The 16,787-nt window shown below is 39.4% G+C and overlaps 1 protein-coding gene across 1 annotated transcript in view; it reads left to right on the forward strand.

Moving 5' to 3' along the window:
• Positions 1-16,787, forward strand: part of LOC126412431 (protein king tubby) — a 67,050-nt gene that overhangs the window by 27,157 nt on the left and 23,106 nt on the right. The window contains exons 5-6 of the mRNA XM_050082025.1: positions 1,890-2,057; positions 14,443-14,673. Coding sequence (XP_049937982.1) covers positions 1,890-2,057; positions 14,443-14,673 — 399 coding nt within the window. The remainder of the gene's footprint in view (positions 1-1,889; positions 2,058-14,442; positions 14,674-16,787) is intronic.

Consider the following 16,787-nt stretch of genomic DNA (forward strand, 5'->3'; position numbering starts at 1 on the left):
TATTCAACATTGGCTCCCCCAGATCAGACCATCAATCAAATGTTTTATTTGGAAGTTTTGAGAAGATTGAGCAACAGTGTTCATCAGGAAAGACCTGATTTGCAGCAGACAGGAGACTTCCACCATGACAGTACACCTGCACACACAGCCATTTCTTAGACACTGCCCCCATGCACCTTACTCACCTTATCTGGATCTGTGTGACTTTTTCTTATTTCCACACATGAAAAAGGGCATTAAAGGACACTGATTGTCAAGAAAAAAATGAGGGAGGATCTGTCAGCCATTTCTAAAGATGACTGCAAAAAATGTTTTGAAAAGTGGAAGCACCAGTGGGACAAATGTATTAGTTGTAATGGAGAGTACTTTGAAGAGGATAAGTTAGTTTTGCAAACAATTTGAAAATATATGGCTTAAAAAAATAAAAAAAAATGTCTGAGCTGTTGGCTTGCACTGAAACTGAATCTCTGCCAGTGAGATTCACTTCACCTGTGTGTAAACCTGCTGTGTCCCGTGTTAAAGGGGAAGCAAATAAAAAAGAATTGGGGCTCTTAATTCTCAGCTGTTCACATGTACAGTGCATATTGGTTTGCGTGAGGGAAATAGTGACAAGGGACAGAAAGAATTATATCTGTGTTTATGCCAGGATCTTCATTCAGCTTTTTGAAGAGGCTGTTCAGGCAGTCATTCAGTAAACAGGGTGTGACCAGTTACAGATTTTGAAACTTGTTGGCACAAACAATGCTGACAGCAGCTGACAGAGGAGGTTGAGAAGACCAGCCTCCCCACAGTGTTTCAACAAAGCTCAAAACTTGCAGTGTTGTCTGTAGAACTGATCGTAGCCCCTGCTTGTAAGTCAAGCGGAAGGTGTGAACCAGAGACTTAGTAAGTTCCCCCAAGACAGTAATTGAAGCTGCTTGTGAGATTGTTTGGACAAGACTCAGTGTCAGTGATGGGCACAAACAGCCATTTCTCTGCAGTAGTCTTCCAGGCGTTACACACTTATTATTTATGTGGGAGAACATCTGTAAAATTTGAAAGGTAGAAGAGAGGTACTGGTGAAAGTGAAGCTGTGAGGAAGGATCTTGTTGTACCTGGATAGCTCAGTTGGTAAAGCATTTGCCCATGAAAGCAGTGATTGAGTTGCAGTCCAGCACATAGTTTAAGTCCTCCAGGAAGTTTCAAAGAAATTATTCATCGAGAAACTAGGAAGCATCCAATAAGAAAATGAAAACTTAATATGTAGGTGAGGAAAGAGAGACGTCAAAATTTGACTTTGGACAGATGTGGGGTTTCAAGCCAGGTTCGTATATCCATTTCTACTTCCAGATTATTTACAGCAGCTTTTGCCTGCTTAATCAGCTGAGGTATTGAATGATATTTCTTTCCCTTCCGCACTTTCACAAGTAGATCACTATCTATTGTTTTCTGAGGCATGGAAGATAAATAGCTCAGCAATTCTGTCTTTTACATGTGTCTACTGCTCTTCAACACTCCCTATCCTAGGCTAATAGTATTATGAGTTTATCACTTGTGCTTTTATATTTATGTACACTAATATTAGTTTTGGTACTCATCTAAAGTTTCTCTGTCTCTCCTCCCTCACTAATCTCTCACTGAAACAAAACTAATTTGTATCAACTACTTTTCTTCTTGATTCACAATTGTTGTAAAATTGTAATTGTGTACCTCAGTTAGCAATGAAAAACAGTACTAGACTAAGAATGACTTTGCTAATATGACACACAATTTCTCATTTAATATTGCCTATGTTCTGTAAAATTTATGAATATCTCCTTCTAATAATGAATTTTATTTTTCTAGAACACTAGTTTTAAAGCTTAATCATTGAGTGTAACTAAATCACACTTAATAATTCTTATATGCAGGAGCGGGAAATAGAAGGTGATGTTGAAGGAAGCCTGGAGACTTTTGTTTTGGAACCAGGAACTCAAGGTGTTCACTATAAGTGTAGAATAACAAGGGACAGAAAGGGAATGGATCGTGGCTTATATCCAACATACTTTTTACATCTTGAGCGTGATTATGGTAAAAAGGTAAGCCAGTAAAATTTAGAAAATACCGATTGGTTTTAGTTTTCAGCTTATTGACATTACTATGATCTTTAGAGAAATGTTGAGTGACGAAATCAGCTGCTTAATTTGAGATTTCCAGTTTAGTTTTAAATGTTGTTTATCTGCTTTTCTGTATAAAGTTTCATTGGAAGTAGTTGTGGCTCTCCAAATGGCTCTCCAAATGGTGACGTTAATTTATTTTTTGAGAAATTTGAACAAACGTTAAGAAAAATTTTAAAACTCGAAACAAATGTTACAGTATGTGGCGATTCAATGTAGAATTGTCCAGCTCAGATGACCCAAACTCAAAAACATTTTTAAACCTACTCAGATCATTAAAGTTACATTGTACAGGGTGTAGCGTGTGAACCAGCCGTCATACGCAACAATAATGTTCCAGTGCTTCAGTAATAATGGAAAATGAGAAACACCACCCAAACAATCACGCACGAACTAATCATTTCCTCTGATATACTGACACTGTGCGTAACTTTGTTGTTGTAAGACAGCAGCAACCGCAGCAAGTGGAAGTTGTTGAAACAAGTTGAGAAAAAGGTGTGATGCTTGATTAGTGTGAGTCTGTGAGTCTCTCTCTCTCTCTCTCTCTCTCTCTCTCTCTCTCTCTCTCTCTGTGTGTGTGTGTGTGTGTGTGTGTGTGTGTGTGTGTGTGTGTGTGTGTGTGTGTGTGATTTGCCGTTGTTGAAGCATTCATTCACACTGGGTCTTTTACGGAAACAAAGCATTTGTTTCAGCCGAAATTTCCAGGGTGTTCTGTGCCAGCAAAAAGCACTATACAGAAATTGATTGAAAAATGCTGGTGTACAGTATCGGTTTGAAATGCTCCCAGGAACAGATGACCACATGTCTGCACACCTAAGTTAAAAAGCCAGATGCAGAAGGTAATGACAAGAAGCCCTCATAAGTCAACTATGAGATTGAGTCAATAGGTTCGTGCAAATGAGAGAAGTTGCAGATTTGTTTTAAGGGAACTGATGTTAAAACCATTTCAGATAAGTGTTGTGCAAGAACTGGAGGAGCCTCACCTGCAGAAGAGAGTGCATTTCTGTTCACAGCTGTTGAAAAATGTTGCCAGTGGCTTGGATGCACGAAGGTTCAACATGACAAGGTGTGGTTCCACCTGCCTGGGTACATAAATTCCCAAAACAACCAGTACTGGTCGACAGAAAATCCACACACAATCCACCAGGTGCCCTCGCGTGACGAGAAGATTAATGTTTGGTGTGCCATTTCCGCCACATGCGTTTTTGGGGCCCATGTTCTTTGAGACAACAATGAACAGAGATGTGTATTTGGGAATCCTGGAGGAGTTTATTCTAACTTGACAGAAGAGGAGTATTAGTTATGTTATGTAGACTTTATGGGTCTGTTTTATGTGCTGCACCCTGTACGAACAATAGCCCAACACTTGGGAATGCCAGTTTGGACAGTATTATAGTTAATTTCTCAAGAGACCTATGCACTGTTATCCTAGCAGATGAATGTTTTGCAGATCATGATCCACTACTCCCCACAATGCCACTATCAACAGTCAGATAATGATTATGTGACTGCAAATAAGAAGCCAAGCATGACATGGGTTAGAGGTCAGAAAGAGGAGTATATAAGTTATTGTTCATGATTATGATGTAGATAAATCAACTGTTGAAACTTTCATTAATAATTTCTTTAAGATATATATTGATTTATGGCACTCTTGTTCATTTTTGAAAAGAAATAGTTCCTTTCTGGTATCAGGGACAAGATGCTGTCACTGCACAAGATTTATAAAATTAATCGCAAACAAGGCACAGAGCAGTATGACATTTCTTATAGATCCCACCTGAATTGTAAAAAACATTATAAAGCTGGATTTAAACTTTCCAAACAAGTTGCATATGAAAACTACGTGGAAGGAGCCCCGAACAATGTAAGGCTTACTAAGCTATTATAACACAAGAACCCACTTCTACCAAACTAAAGACATTCTGCTTAAGCCAGGAAAGTTCAGTAAATACTTTACTACTATAGTAAATGAATTAAGATCTAAAATTAATCATTCAAACATATTAGCAACTGATACACTATCTGATCAGCATCCTATACAATGTGAATTTCATTGGAATCTTGTCACACCCACAGATACAATAATTGCTGTTCCAAAATTTTCTGAATCGAAAAGCAAGGACTGCTGCTGACTAACTAACTACAGAATAAAAAGGATAATACACTTTATTAGCAAACCACTTGCTTTTATTATGAATAAATACCTAGAGTTGGGAGTTTTCCCTGACCAGCTCAAAATTTCAGAAGTTATACCTATATACAAAAAGGGAAACAGCATCTCCCTAAGAACTACAGGCCAGAGTTTATTGTTATAATCTTTCTCAAAGTATTTGAAGCTGTTTTTCACATACAACTTAGTAACTACTTTGAAAAACGTAAACTACTTTGGGTCAGACCTCAGCAGCCAGAGACTGTGGTCATTTGTGTGTGAGTTGTGTTTGCGGGAGTGCGTGTTTGTATGTTGTCTATTTCCAATGGAGACCTTGTTGGCCAAAAGCTCACTTTTGACAGCCTTTATCTGTGACTCAGCATCTCTGCTACATGGTGAGTAGCAGCTGTCCTTTTTGTAATATTGTTATAACATTCTTTGTAGTAGACAGCATGGTTTTCGAGAAGAAAAAAGTACTTCTTCTGCAGTCATTGAAATTATTAAACAGCCGTTAACTGCATTTAAAAATAAGAATACGGTCTCACTTGAGCTATGCGATTTGAGTAAGGATTTTGGCTGTACCCCCTCGGACATCTTATTAGCCAAACTACAGTATTATGGAAAAATAACATAGCACTAGAAACAATTAATTCTTATCTAAAGAACAGGACGCAGTTTGTGTCAATTCAGAACAGGAATTATTCTCTGAAGAAAGTCACATCTGGTGTGCCCCAGGGCTCAGTCCTTGGATCATTCTTGTTCATTGTTGTAATTAACAATTTGCTATATTATATTGGGCTTCAGCCAGTTATCTGCTATGCAGGCAACACAACTTTCTCAAGATATGTTAATCATGTCTACGGAAAATTGTCAAGGGTGTCCTATCTCATATGGAAATTACCTGATCTGTTGGGAAGTGAACATCTTAGAATAGCTTACTTTGGACTTTTCCAGCCTCACATACCTTAGGGGCTGTTGTTACGGGATCAGTCAAGTCAGTTCAGTGATGCATTACTGATTCAGGAAAGGGTGCTATGAATAATGTGTAAGTTTGCTCAAAGGGTACACTCTCACCCTTTACTCATTAAGACCAAAATAATGACAGTGATAAGTCTTTATATCCATGTATCATTGATATATGTGAAAAACAGCCTAGCAGAGTTTGGCATCAGAGAGAACATAAAATGTTGTTACATCAGAAACAAGAAGCATAGGCTGACAAAGACTGGGAACTCTCACAAAGTGAACTGATTAAAATATTTTAATAAATTGCCACATTCTGCAATCAGTACAGCTCTCACTAATTATGAAAAAAAGTTGTGTGAATGGTTAATTAACAATCCAGTCTACGATTAAAGAGAATTCTTGGATATGGGGAGCATAGAATTTGAGTTTTATGATTATTATTAAAATTCTGTACAGGAGATTAATATAGGATAAATTATTTGCACATGCAATATGAATAGTAATTAATGAAGTGATTGCTGTTTGTCTTTAAAAGCACAGTTTTTGAACAAATATCTGTAACTAGTGGCAAAAGAGTAGTGGTGAACCACAAAAATAGGGGTTAATATGGGGAACAGTTTGAAGGAAAAAGTTTGGAATATGAAAAAGTGCATATTTTTCGGAAATGGACTGGTAGTGTGACCTCCAGACCAGATGAGAGGAAATGCAGATCTCAACAAACTATCCCACTGAAGATCCTTAGAGTAAAAAAGGGCAAAACACATCTAGGAGAAATAAATTACAGTGCAGCAAGAAAAGGCAGCTTTTATTTACAAAACAAAAAAAGAGTTGACAGTACTTTACAAAGTACTTAACATGGTTCTAGAGGAGATGGTATGCCCACCCTATCCTTCCAGTTTTTGAACTCACTTACCCAACCACTTATCAAGAGCCTACAGTTTGGAATGGACTCCAATCACTTTACCATTTGCTGTTTTTCTCATTAACATGTCAATTTTAGAAATTAAAGAGGTTATAAGTCATAGTAAAAATCTTAGAATGTTCTGAGGATTGAAATGCTGACCTTCGAATTTGTAATCTGACACTAAGCCACTCAACCACCTAGTAATGTCCATTTTATCCAGAATAATAATAATAATCTTCTTCTTCTTATTTTTCTTCCTCAACTTCATCTTCATCTTGTACAGTTTCCAGCCGCTGGACAGGTCTCCTTAGAACACAGGCTTCATCATCATTTTCTGTCTTTCCACTACCTCTCCAGTGTTCCCCTTTGTTTTGCACCCAGTCCTTCACTCCTTCCATCCACCTGTCTGTTAGTATTTTTCCCTTCCCTTTTATCTTGTATATCTTTCTGGGTATCCTTTTCTCCTCCATTTGCTTAACATGTCCCTACCATTTAAGCCTTGATTCCTACATTCTATCCTCTAATGGTTCCTCCTTCGTTAATTCCCTGGTCCTCTCATTCCTTATAACCTGTCCATCTTTCTCGCTCCAATATTATGTCTCAAGAATTTCCTCTCACTAACTTGTATTTGGTTCTCTCTCTCTCTCTCTCTCTCTCTCTCTCTCTCTTTCATTGCCCAGATCTTTAAGGCATTCATCAGCATTGGAGCATACTATACCTGATATTTAACCCTTTCACTTTTTTGAGGGACATCCTTGCTCAATATCAGGCTTCTAATGCCCTTCCAGTATGTTCCTGCTGTCGGTCCTGCTCATTTCTTTTATTCTCCTGTATTAAGTTTCTCAGATACTTGAAATTCTCCACCTCCCTCTGTTGATCCCCACCAATGTTGTTCCAGTTCGGGCTCTCCTCCTTCATAGTTTTGATCATAGTTTCACATTTACCCATGCTAAATTTCATCCCATAACCTTGTACTATTCAGTGTCCTACATGCAACTGTTTCTATACTTCTTTGTCCTTGTTTCCACAGATCATCAAATTGTCTGCAGATATCATTGCTTTCATCTTTTCTTCACCAGTTACTTGGCCACTCTGGTCATCACCTCATCCACCACCACAGTGAAAAGCAGTGGTAAAGTGTACTTCCCTGCCTCAAGCCATTCTTCTTTTCCAGCCAATCTGATTCCCCCCTCTTCCCATTTTCACACACTCACGCTTCTGGTTTACTTCTCTTATACTGCATGTTATCTGCTTTTGCATTCCTCTGAAATTTCACAGGTCTAGTTACATGGGCTTGGTGTCATAAGTAGGCTACTTGTGGCAGTTCACCAACACAGCAATATGTCACAGCATCCATGCCCATCTGCCAGTTATAGTCCCAGCTTGCACTGTAACCAGGAACCCATTGATAGACAGCCATATGTGGCTTTGGCAGCCACAACACCACAGCATACCCACTTTGTGAGTATAAGCACAGGCCGTACAGTCAGGCAGGTCATTTAAGCATCAGTGAAACATCAAGACCTCTACCATTGTTGTATTGGCTTCTGCCATTAGATCATTCGGCTGCCTCTGATCAAACTGCCACCAGCTACATGCACATCCGGTGTTTGTACCCAGGAGCCTCTATTGCCTTGCACCAGACTGTCCACCAGAAAATCTCACCTGCGGCCGAACCTGGCCTTCGTGCCACTGGCTCTGTCTGCATCAGCTGCCAACCAGCTTGTCACATACTCAGCTACCCTTCCAGCAGTGCGAAAATACCTGTCAGCCACATCAGCATCTGACAGGCTCCTACACATCTTCATAGCAGTCTTTGTACCCCAGCTCATTATACCTCTATTCTCCAAAGACTTCCACACCTTGTTTCGAAATCCATTAATCAGGGTGTAAAAATGACCCGGGAGATCCGGGAAAAACCCGGGAATTATTTCATCCGGGAGAAAACCGGGATAAACCCGAGATATTTTTAGAATTCTGGGAATTTTTCATTGTATTAGTTTTCAGTTAAATTTTTATAATTTTGACTGGTAAGAACCGATACTCTAACAAAAGATATTACTGTATCCCACTACTGCAGAATAATACTTCAACAATAAAACATAAACAAGAGAAAAAAAAGGAAAATAACTTAAATTGCAAAGGAAATGCGCCATATACAACAACGACGACACACAGTGTTCATGCAAGCGTCTGCCTGTTTAAAATGTGTCAAAGGCTTTAGGAAGACTATGCAGTGTTTCATAACAACAAATTGCTTCCAATGAGCGTGAAGTCACAACTGTTTACATTCAATTTGTTTTAGCAGTTACATGCGGACTAATGCATATGCGCAGTTAAGTCACGTTTGAGTAGTAGATTCTCCCACTTCTGGCAAGAGGAATGTGGCTGTTGGCTGTGCAAGCAGTCGCAGCCAGCAGCTAGATGCTACCGGGAAAAGGGAACGCCAAATTCATATTCTCATGGGGAAAAAAACTTGTTTCACAAAGTGCCTAGCATCCAGCTCACGTTGGTCTATCGATTATTCATATGATTTTGAGAAGCATTCCTGTTGGTTTTTGAACATTTTTGAACACATTTTAAGTTGATTTTTGAATGCGTGCATAGTGTACGTGATGTCTCTGTCAAGAGAATCCTCGTCGCATCTAGAAATAAACTTTCTGCGGGCAAAGGGGGGGGGGGGGGGGGGCTATACAAGCTGAGGGAGTAAAGCAGAACGGATGAATGAATGCCAATCACTGTCTGATTATGTGGTTGATTGGATTTGCGAATGATCAGCATTGTTATAATTACTAGCAAAATCCATAGATTCAGACTACCAGAGTGGAAATAAACAACTGAAAGGAATAACAAGTGAGAAAGGTTACGAATTATCTTCTCGGTGTATCCAAGAAAACGAAGTTTTGACAGAAAATTTTTGGCCAGATCGCTACACTAGCAAGGACCATTAGTACAGTCCCCAGCTAGCAGCCGCCTAAGTTCTATTCTGGAAGTAACACGGAAAACGTGTTGTTCGAACACGTAATAACGCCAACCGGAAAATAATCACGGGATAACTAAACCTGTGATTCTGGCAGGGGTAGTGAAGTTAATCGGCGAACAAATTTTGACATTGGCAACAATAGCTACAGAATTTGATTATGACAAAAAATGGTTCAAATGCCTCTGAGCACTATGGGATTTAACATCTGAGGTCATCAGTCCCCTAGAACTTAGAACTACTTAAACATAACTGACCTAAGGACGTCACACACATCCATGCCCAAGGCAGGATTCGAACCTGCAACCGCAGTGGTTGCACGGTTCCAGACTGAAGCGCCTAGAACCGCTCGGCCACACCGGCCAGCCTTGATGATGACAAGATTGTTTGTTAGAACGAGGAAGGAGAAGAAACAGGGACATCACACAAATTATGGAAGAATAAGACGATTCCAAATTTATATAAACATTTCGTAATACTACCTTTCGATATCGTGCTTGAGAAGCTGGTGCGTATGAATGAAATGTGAAACTATTTCCTAACATAAAGCTTTTTGCTTGTAGTAGGCCTAATAGGCATTTGATATTGGTACTTATTGGATTATATTCTGTCATGTTATAAAAATGGCCATTTGTGCCAAAACAGTCTCGTTTATTTGGTGTGTTATAAAATTGCTGCCATATTAGAAAGCCCTATTTCGTTTTATCTAGCAGACAGTGACAAAATAGACGTAATCAGATCGAGAAACCACAGCAGTCTTGGGTATTATTTGTGTTAACAGCTTTTTCAGTATTAGATAGCGACATTTCGATTTTGCATGTAGCAAAAGCACGCCATGTAAAACTGTAGCAAGATTAGAGAGAAAAAATGCTAGGAGCTAAGGTTTGAAGAAATGTGTAATTTCTTGCTTATCACTTGTCAGTATTGGTTTTATATATCCTATATTTAATTTTATGTCACACAAAACAGCAAGTTATTAACTAATAGGCAATAAAGAGTTCAGATTTTCTGAAGAGTTCTTGTTCTCTCAATTACAAATAATCTCATCCGCTATTAATTTCGAGATTTTTTTTTTTTAAAGCGGGGTAGGCTGTCAAATCGACTGACTGGGAGCAGAAGAGACACCACAGGACATTTCAATTTCCGCTCTCCTGAATACAGTTTGGACATACGGTAGAAAATGCTTTATGAAGAGGCATGGCACTGCACTTTGGCATACTTAAGAGCAAATAATATGTCTTACGTACAAGATGAACATATTTTGAAAATTCGATTTTTTTTAGTATTGACCCTGTTTGCAAGTGTCGTAGATCCGGGGCTTATGCGCAGAGCAGTCTGAGCTATAGTGGGTTTTCTCCACGTGATCCATGTTTACATTTAATGATTTTGCTGTATCCCCTTCGTTTACTCTCACGTCAAATGAAAACAAAACGAATATCTGTGGCCAGGAGCTATCAAATGAATTACAATACATGCATGTTATTACGGAAGGCTAAAATACGTCATTAGTTTCAGATTTTATTTCCACCTTTCTGACAGTCAAGCAGTAATCGCCTTGCAGAACAATGAAGTTATTGTTGTCTGTTTACTAAAGAAATTTGACTTTTATTAACCTTTTCTGCAGAGGCAGTCAATGTATTTGAAATGAAATGTTTAATTCCACAATACTGGCTAGTTTCAACTGTTTGCTGCATTTCAAGTGCACATTTTCATCTTCTAGGACGTATGGCATTATGCCATAATAAAGAACCAAACATGATATAATACAGTACTGGTGCTCCAAGAAAATTTATATCCCGAAAACCACACTAAAAAGCTTAATATCAGGCCGAGGTCTACTTCATTGGGAATCTGGACATACGAATGTGCACTTTAAATGTGCATATTTTAGTGTAGTTCATGAAATTTCGATGCTGTTGGGAGTATCCTCTGATGTCTGATCTTTCAATGTTTTACATGTACGTATATACGGGCTTCCTACGTCATGGTAGCTACACAAGCGCAATGTCGCCTGTTATCTGGCGCTTTCTGGCAACTGCTGAAACAAACCTATTTCTAACAGGTCGCTGGAAAATATTGCAAACGGTGGTTTGAAAAGCATTACTTTCAAAGTAAATATCCTTTTACGTAAGTTTAACTATGTGCGAGAATGTACCATGAATTTCTTAAATCACAGAGTGTTTGACTCTCATTTAAAAATCAACTCTTTGATGACAAGCCATTTAGAAGAATTTCAAACCCTGAAGATCAGACATTTATGTCATTATTAAAAATTGTACTGGCACATTTGCGTGAGATATCTTAAAGTATAACATGCGCAAAAAAGATCAACAGTATATGTGAAAGCTTAGCTTCTCTTGCAGCTTGAGACCAGTACTACATGTGAAAGCTTTTCTTTTCTTGTAGCAACACATTGTATATTAGTTCAAACTATTAACTTTCCCTGTTTGTGTGTTTGTGGTACTTAACAGTGATGTTGCTGTTGGCTGACTATGTCACGTGTCCTATGCTCTGAATATCCGGTGTCATCGGTTGGCGAGATCACGTGACATGAGCTACGTACGGCTTACAAAAGCGCATCGAAATCTCAATTTCAATGATTCGGAAAGTAACATGTGCTGTTTGGTGGAATTCCAATGGATGCTTTCGTAATACGAAAATATGCAGCGTACATGTTGCTGCAGATCAAAGATATTTCTTAAACGTGTCTTTTTCTCTGAGTTTCGTTTTCTAAAGTGCCGGGAAATTGTACGCCCGTGTATAAAACCATAACCATTCAAAGGATCGATAAGAGAAAATATACTGTCACCCGGGAGAAAGTGTATTTTTAACCGGGAAATCCAGGAAAAATCCGGGACTTTTTTTTTTTTCCTTGTCCACGTATACACCCTGTTAATGCATACTTTTCCAGTGCCCGGGAAGCCATCAGTAGGTCTGTCCTACTTACAGTGTGTTCCTGTAGCTGTCTTACAGTGGAAAATTAGATCTGCTGTGGACCTTCCTACTTTGAACCCATGTTGCCCTTCTCTCACCATTCCTTCAATTTTTATCTGAATTTATGTTTCCCAGACTTTCTCAAAGATCTTTGCACAATGTCTCATTAGTGTGATTCCCCAATAGTTTTTGCCCTCTTTTCTATTACATTTTTTGAAGATCAGGACTGTTATTCCCTGGGGTCCTCTTCTCTTTTCACGCAGTTTTCATAACTTAATAGAGCCATTGTAACGCCCCCCCCCCCCCCCCCCCAAAAAAAAAAAAGAAAAAGTCTCCTGCTGCTGTCACCATCTTTACATTCAGTTCGTCCAAACCTGGTGTCTTCCCCCTGGCATCTTTTCCACGGATATTGCACTTCTCTCCATGTTAACACCTTTTCTGTTTTGCAGTTTCTCTTCATCTCCACAGTTTCTCCCTCTTTCCTAGGCCTTCATTTGGGTTCAAGATTTCCAGTCATATTCAACCATATATTCCACCTCTAATTTTAACCATCCCATATAGGATCTTTTTTAAACCTTCACTATCCTCCCTCATTCTAGCGTACTGTTCCATCCACCTCCTTCTTTTGTGCCATGATTCTTTCTGCCTCTTTCTTTCTTGTCTAGTACTCTTCTCTTGTCTTTCATATTCTGTTCTGGAACCATATCCTAAAGGCTGTGTTCTTCTTCTGCACTGTATATTTCTTTCTTCATTCCACTGTGGTGGTTTCTCCCCTCTCTTTTTGTTGCTTAAGTCCTCCTACATACTACTTTTGCCATATCCACAAATGTCCTCTTAAATCTTCCCCTATGTCTCTTGCACTATTTGTGGTGCATCCATTGGGAGAGTTTCGTGCCCTTCTCTCTTCTTCTTCTTGTTCTTCTTCTTCTTCCAGCTTCCATACCCTTATATGCCTGTGTTGTCCCTCTCTTATCTTTAGCCCCTTTCAGGTTCATTATTAGCAATTGGTGGTCACTATCTGAGGCCTCTGATGGTATTACCTTGATATTTATGATGTTCCTATTTATTCTTCTGTCATGGAGGATATAGTAAACTACTGACTTTCAGCTCAAGTCATTACTGTGTCAGGCAAACCTGTGGATTTCCTTGTCCTTGAACCAGGAGTTCCCGACCAACAAACCATTCTCTTTCATCTTTCTCATTTCGACTGCCCCAATCCTGTGGTCATAGCACACTTTCATACCCTTGTCTTTCTCTTCCAACATCTGTGTTTAAATATCTCATTACTATCACACTTTCCTCCCATCTGTTTCTGCACTTCCCCTTCAAATTCCTGTTATTCTGCAGAAGTGCAGCCAAGCTGTGGGGCGTATGCTTGTAATGTCTCCACAGTCTTCCTCTTCTCTGATATTTTTATCTTCAGCATCCTATCACTTTTTCTCTCCACTGATTCTTTTAACCCATCACTCACTACTACTCTCACCCCATTTTCCACTGCATCGTCACTCCCACTCCAGAGCAATCAACAGTCTTTTTCTTTTCTCACTTCTCTCCTTTGTACCTTGTTTCTGCCAACCCAACAAATAGAATTTCCGTCTTTCCATGGTATCCACGATTTACTTCACCTCCCTAGTCAGTGTCCGAATATTGAAAATTCCCTATCATAATTCATATTTCTGCCAGGTCGTCATTTGTTGTAACTGTCCTTTCTGAGACTTATTCCAATGCAGAAAGCAGAGGGTTATCCACTACTGGCTTGTTGGTTGTATTGTAGCTTCATGAGAGTCTCGGTAGCCATCACTTTTTGGGGTTCCTGTAGGATTTTCACATCTACGCACGCAGGGGGCACGTAGTCCCGAGTGTACTTCTCCACTACTCATGCCATCTCCCATGATGTGGACGACACATTGGGCTTTTGAGAGACAGTTAGAGCAAATTTCATTTTCAGCTTTATCTTTTTTATTGTTATTATTCTGATATTATGAGAAGGAAAGTTGCTACTCACCACATAGTGGAGATGCTGAGTCGCAGATAGACACAACAAAAAGACTGTCACAAGTAAAGCTTTTGGCCAGTAAGGCCTTCATCAAAAATAGCTGAGACACACACACACACACACACACACATTATTATTATTATTATTATTTATTTTATTTGTTGTTATTTTAATTTCATTGCTCCTAGTGTTTCACAGCTTACTTATTGTAATTGCTATTATAATCTTTGTTTTACTTATCTCATGTAAATTTGAATGTAACATATACTTTTATCTTTAGTATTGTGAGACAAATGATATTGCAGAAATACTTGAAATGCAAAGATTTGAATGTATGGAGCCATTATATTTTTTATCTACTGCCAAATATTACAGGTGTTTTTGCTAGCTGGCAGAAAACGTAAGAAGAGCACAACAAGTAACTACCTCATATCTACAGATCCAACTGATTTATCAAGAACTGGAGAGTCCTATGTTGGGAAGTTAAGATCCAACCTGCTAGGAACTCATTTCACAGTTTACGACAATGGCTATTCTCCCAAAAAAGCTGAGTCAAAAGAAGATTGGAAACGTTCACCTCGACAGGAATTGGCTGCTGTAGTCTATGTAAGTTTAATTTAAAAATCTTAACTGAATTCATTTTTGTACTTGGGTTATCAGTTTGCATTGCTTTAGAAGAAGAAAGGAAGGCCTTAATTATGTATCTACTTCTCTCCTGCTTATTTCGAGTCGCTGATGAGTGCGTAGAGTGCCCTATAGTCTTTTTGCATTTGGGAGAAAGGCACCCCATCACACCATCCAGATTTAGGTTTTCATGATATCCATAAATCACTTAAGGCAAATGCCTGGATGGTTCCTTAGAAAAAAAAAACATGTAGATTTCGTTCTTCATTCTTCCTCCAATCTGAGCTTGAGTTCCATCTGTAATGACCTTGTCACCAATATGGTGTTAAATCTCTGTCTTTCTTCCTTCCTTCCTTCCTTCCTATCTTTGAATGTTGTTTTCTTACTACTTTCTTCCCATTTATCCTTACACTCCCTTTCTCCAACTTTACCATGAATTTTACACTGATGAGCCAAAAATTCATCGCAGTACATCAGGATACTGAATTCCACTTGATGGCATTGCAGGCATATGACACTAAGGAAAGTACACCAGTGTCCAAAATTAAAGCAACACACAGCAATTTTGCAAGATTGGGTTTATTTTTCCACAAAACATCATAAATGGATGGCAGTTAAGTAGAAACAATGTAGAGTGTACAGAACATAAACAACTACAACATGCATAACAGTAGACAAAAATACTCTTCACTTTTTCCTACTTAATGGATTTGCACACACATTCCGACAGCTGATTAATGTGCTCAGTATGAGGTGTGACCACCTCTGGCACCAGTACAGGACATGCTGTGAATGATATCATCAATCTCATGTTGAAGCAATAACACCCATTCTTCCTGCAGAGCTGCTCGCAAGTCTTGGAGAATGGTTGTTGTATGCTGACATAATGCAACCCGTCTCCCTAGTGCATCCCAGAGATCCTCTATGGTATTGAAAGCGGGAGTACAAGCAGGCCACTCCATGCGTGCAATATCTTCTGTTTCCAAGAAAACATCATGCTGTATTGGATAGAGCATTATCGATCAACAGTATGAAGTCTGGGTCCACAGCACCTCACAACAATCGCACATGAGATACCAAGATCTCGTTGCTATACCTGACAGCAGTTAAACCTTGCCAATTCTTGTAAACAGTTTCATGAAAATATGTTCGAGTGATCAATATAATCCCTGGCCACACTATTAGAGATCCTCCTTGAGTCCCAGAATCATGTTCCATATTCCCTCCAGATGCGAATCCATCGAGAATCACTCCCCAGAACTAACCAGGACTCAGCTGTGAAAAGGACATTGGTTCACTGTTAGACCGTCCTAATGGCATGTGGATGACTCCACTCAAGATGTTCCCTTATGTGAAGATGTGTCAGAGATACACATACAGCAGGTCTCTGACAATAAAGGCCACTCTTCTAAAGCCTTCCGTATGGCGTTTGCCTCATCACAACATGTGCAGTGGATGCTGCAAGGTCAGAGGCCAGTTTTGTGCAGTACTGAGGGGGTACCTTTGTGCCCTTACAGCCAAATAATTGTCCTCTCTTTCTGATGTCACCTGTGGTCGGATCTGTCCTGGCCTTCAGGACACAGTTTTAATCTCTCTAAACTGTCGCAACATCTGAGACAGAACAGCATGATTCACATTAAGCCGTTGGGTCACATCAGTTGCAACTGTCCTGCTTCCATTCTTCCTATGGCTCTCCACTGCAGAGTCTGATAGATGTCTTCTCTGTGCCATACTGCACCATCTGTGGCTGTGTACACAGCAATTGTGGATGTGAGACTACCCAGCAAACGCTACCCTGTTTGATAGGTGCCCTGACATCATTGTTGGTGTGGTTGTCTGTGGACTGAAATGCCATCTTCCATGCGGAACATGATTGTACAAACATCTGTTGACAGTTTGTTACAAACATCTGATGACAGTTTGTATGATTGTATCGTGAATTAGACACAGGGTGGGTAAACAACAGTTTGTTGCTTTAATTTTGGACACCAGTGTACATAAATGGAGTAGAAATGAATAGGGGCAAATCACTATGACGTGGTGCCTAGAAATGAGCATCACGGAAAAGGTGCAGTTGGTTAGCTGTTCATTGCTGC

Source organism: Schistocerca serialis, chromosome 7 (genome assembly GCF_023864345.2).
Source record: "Schistocerca serialis cubense isolate TAMUIC-IGC-003099 chromosome 7, iqSchSeri2.2, whole genome shotgun sequence".
Lineage (NCBI taxonomy): Eukaryota > Metazoa > Arthropoda > Insecta > Orthoptera > Acrididae > Schistocerca > Schistocerca serialis.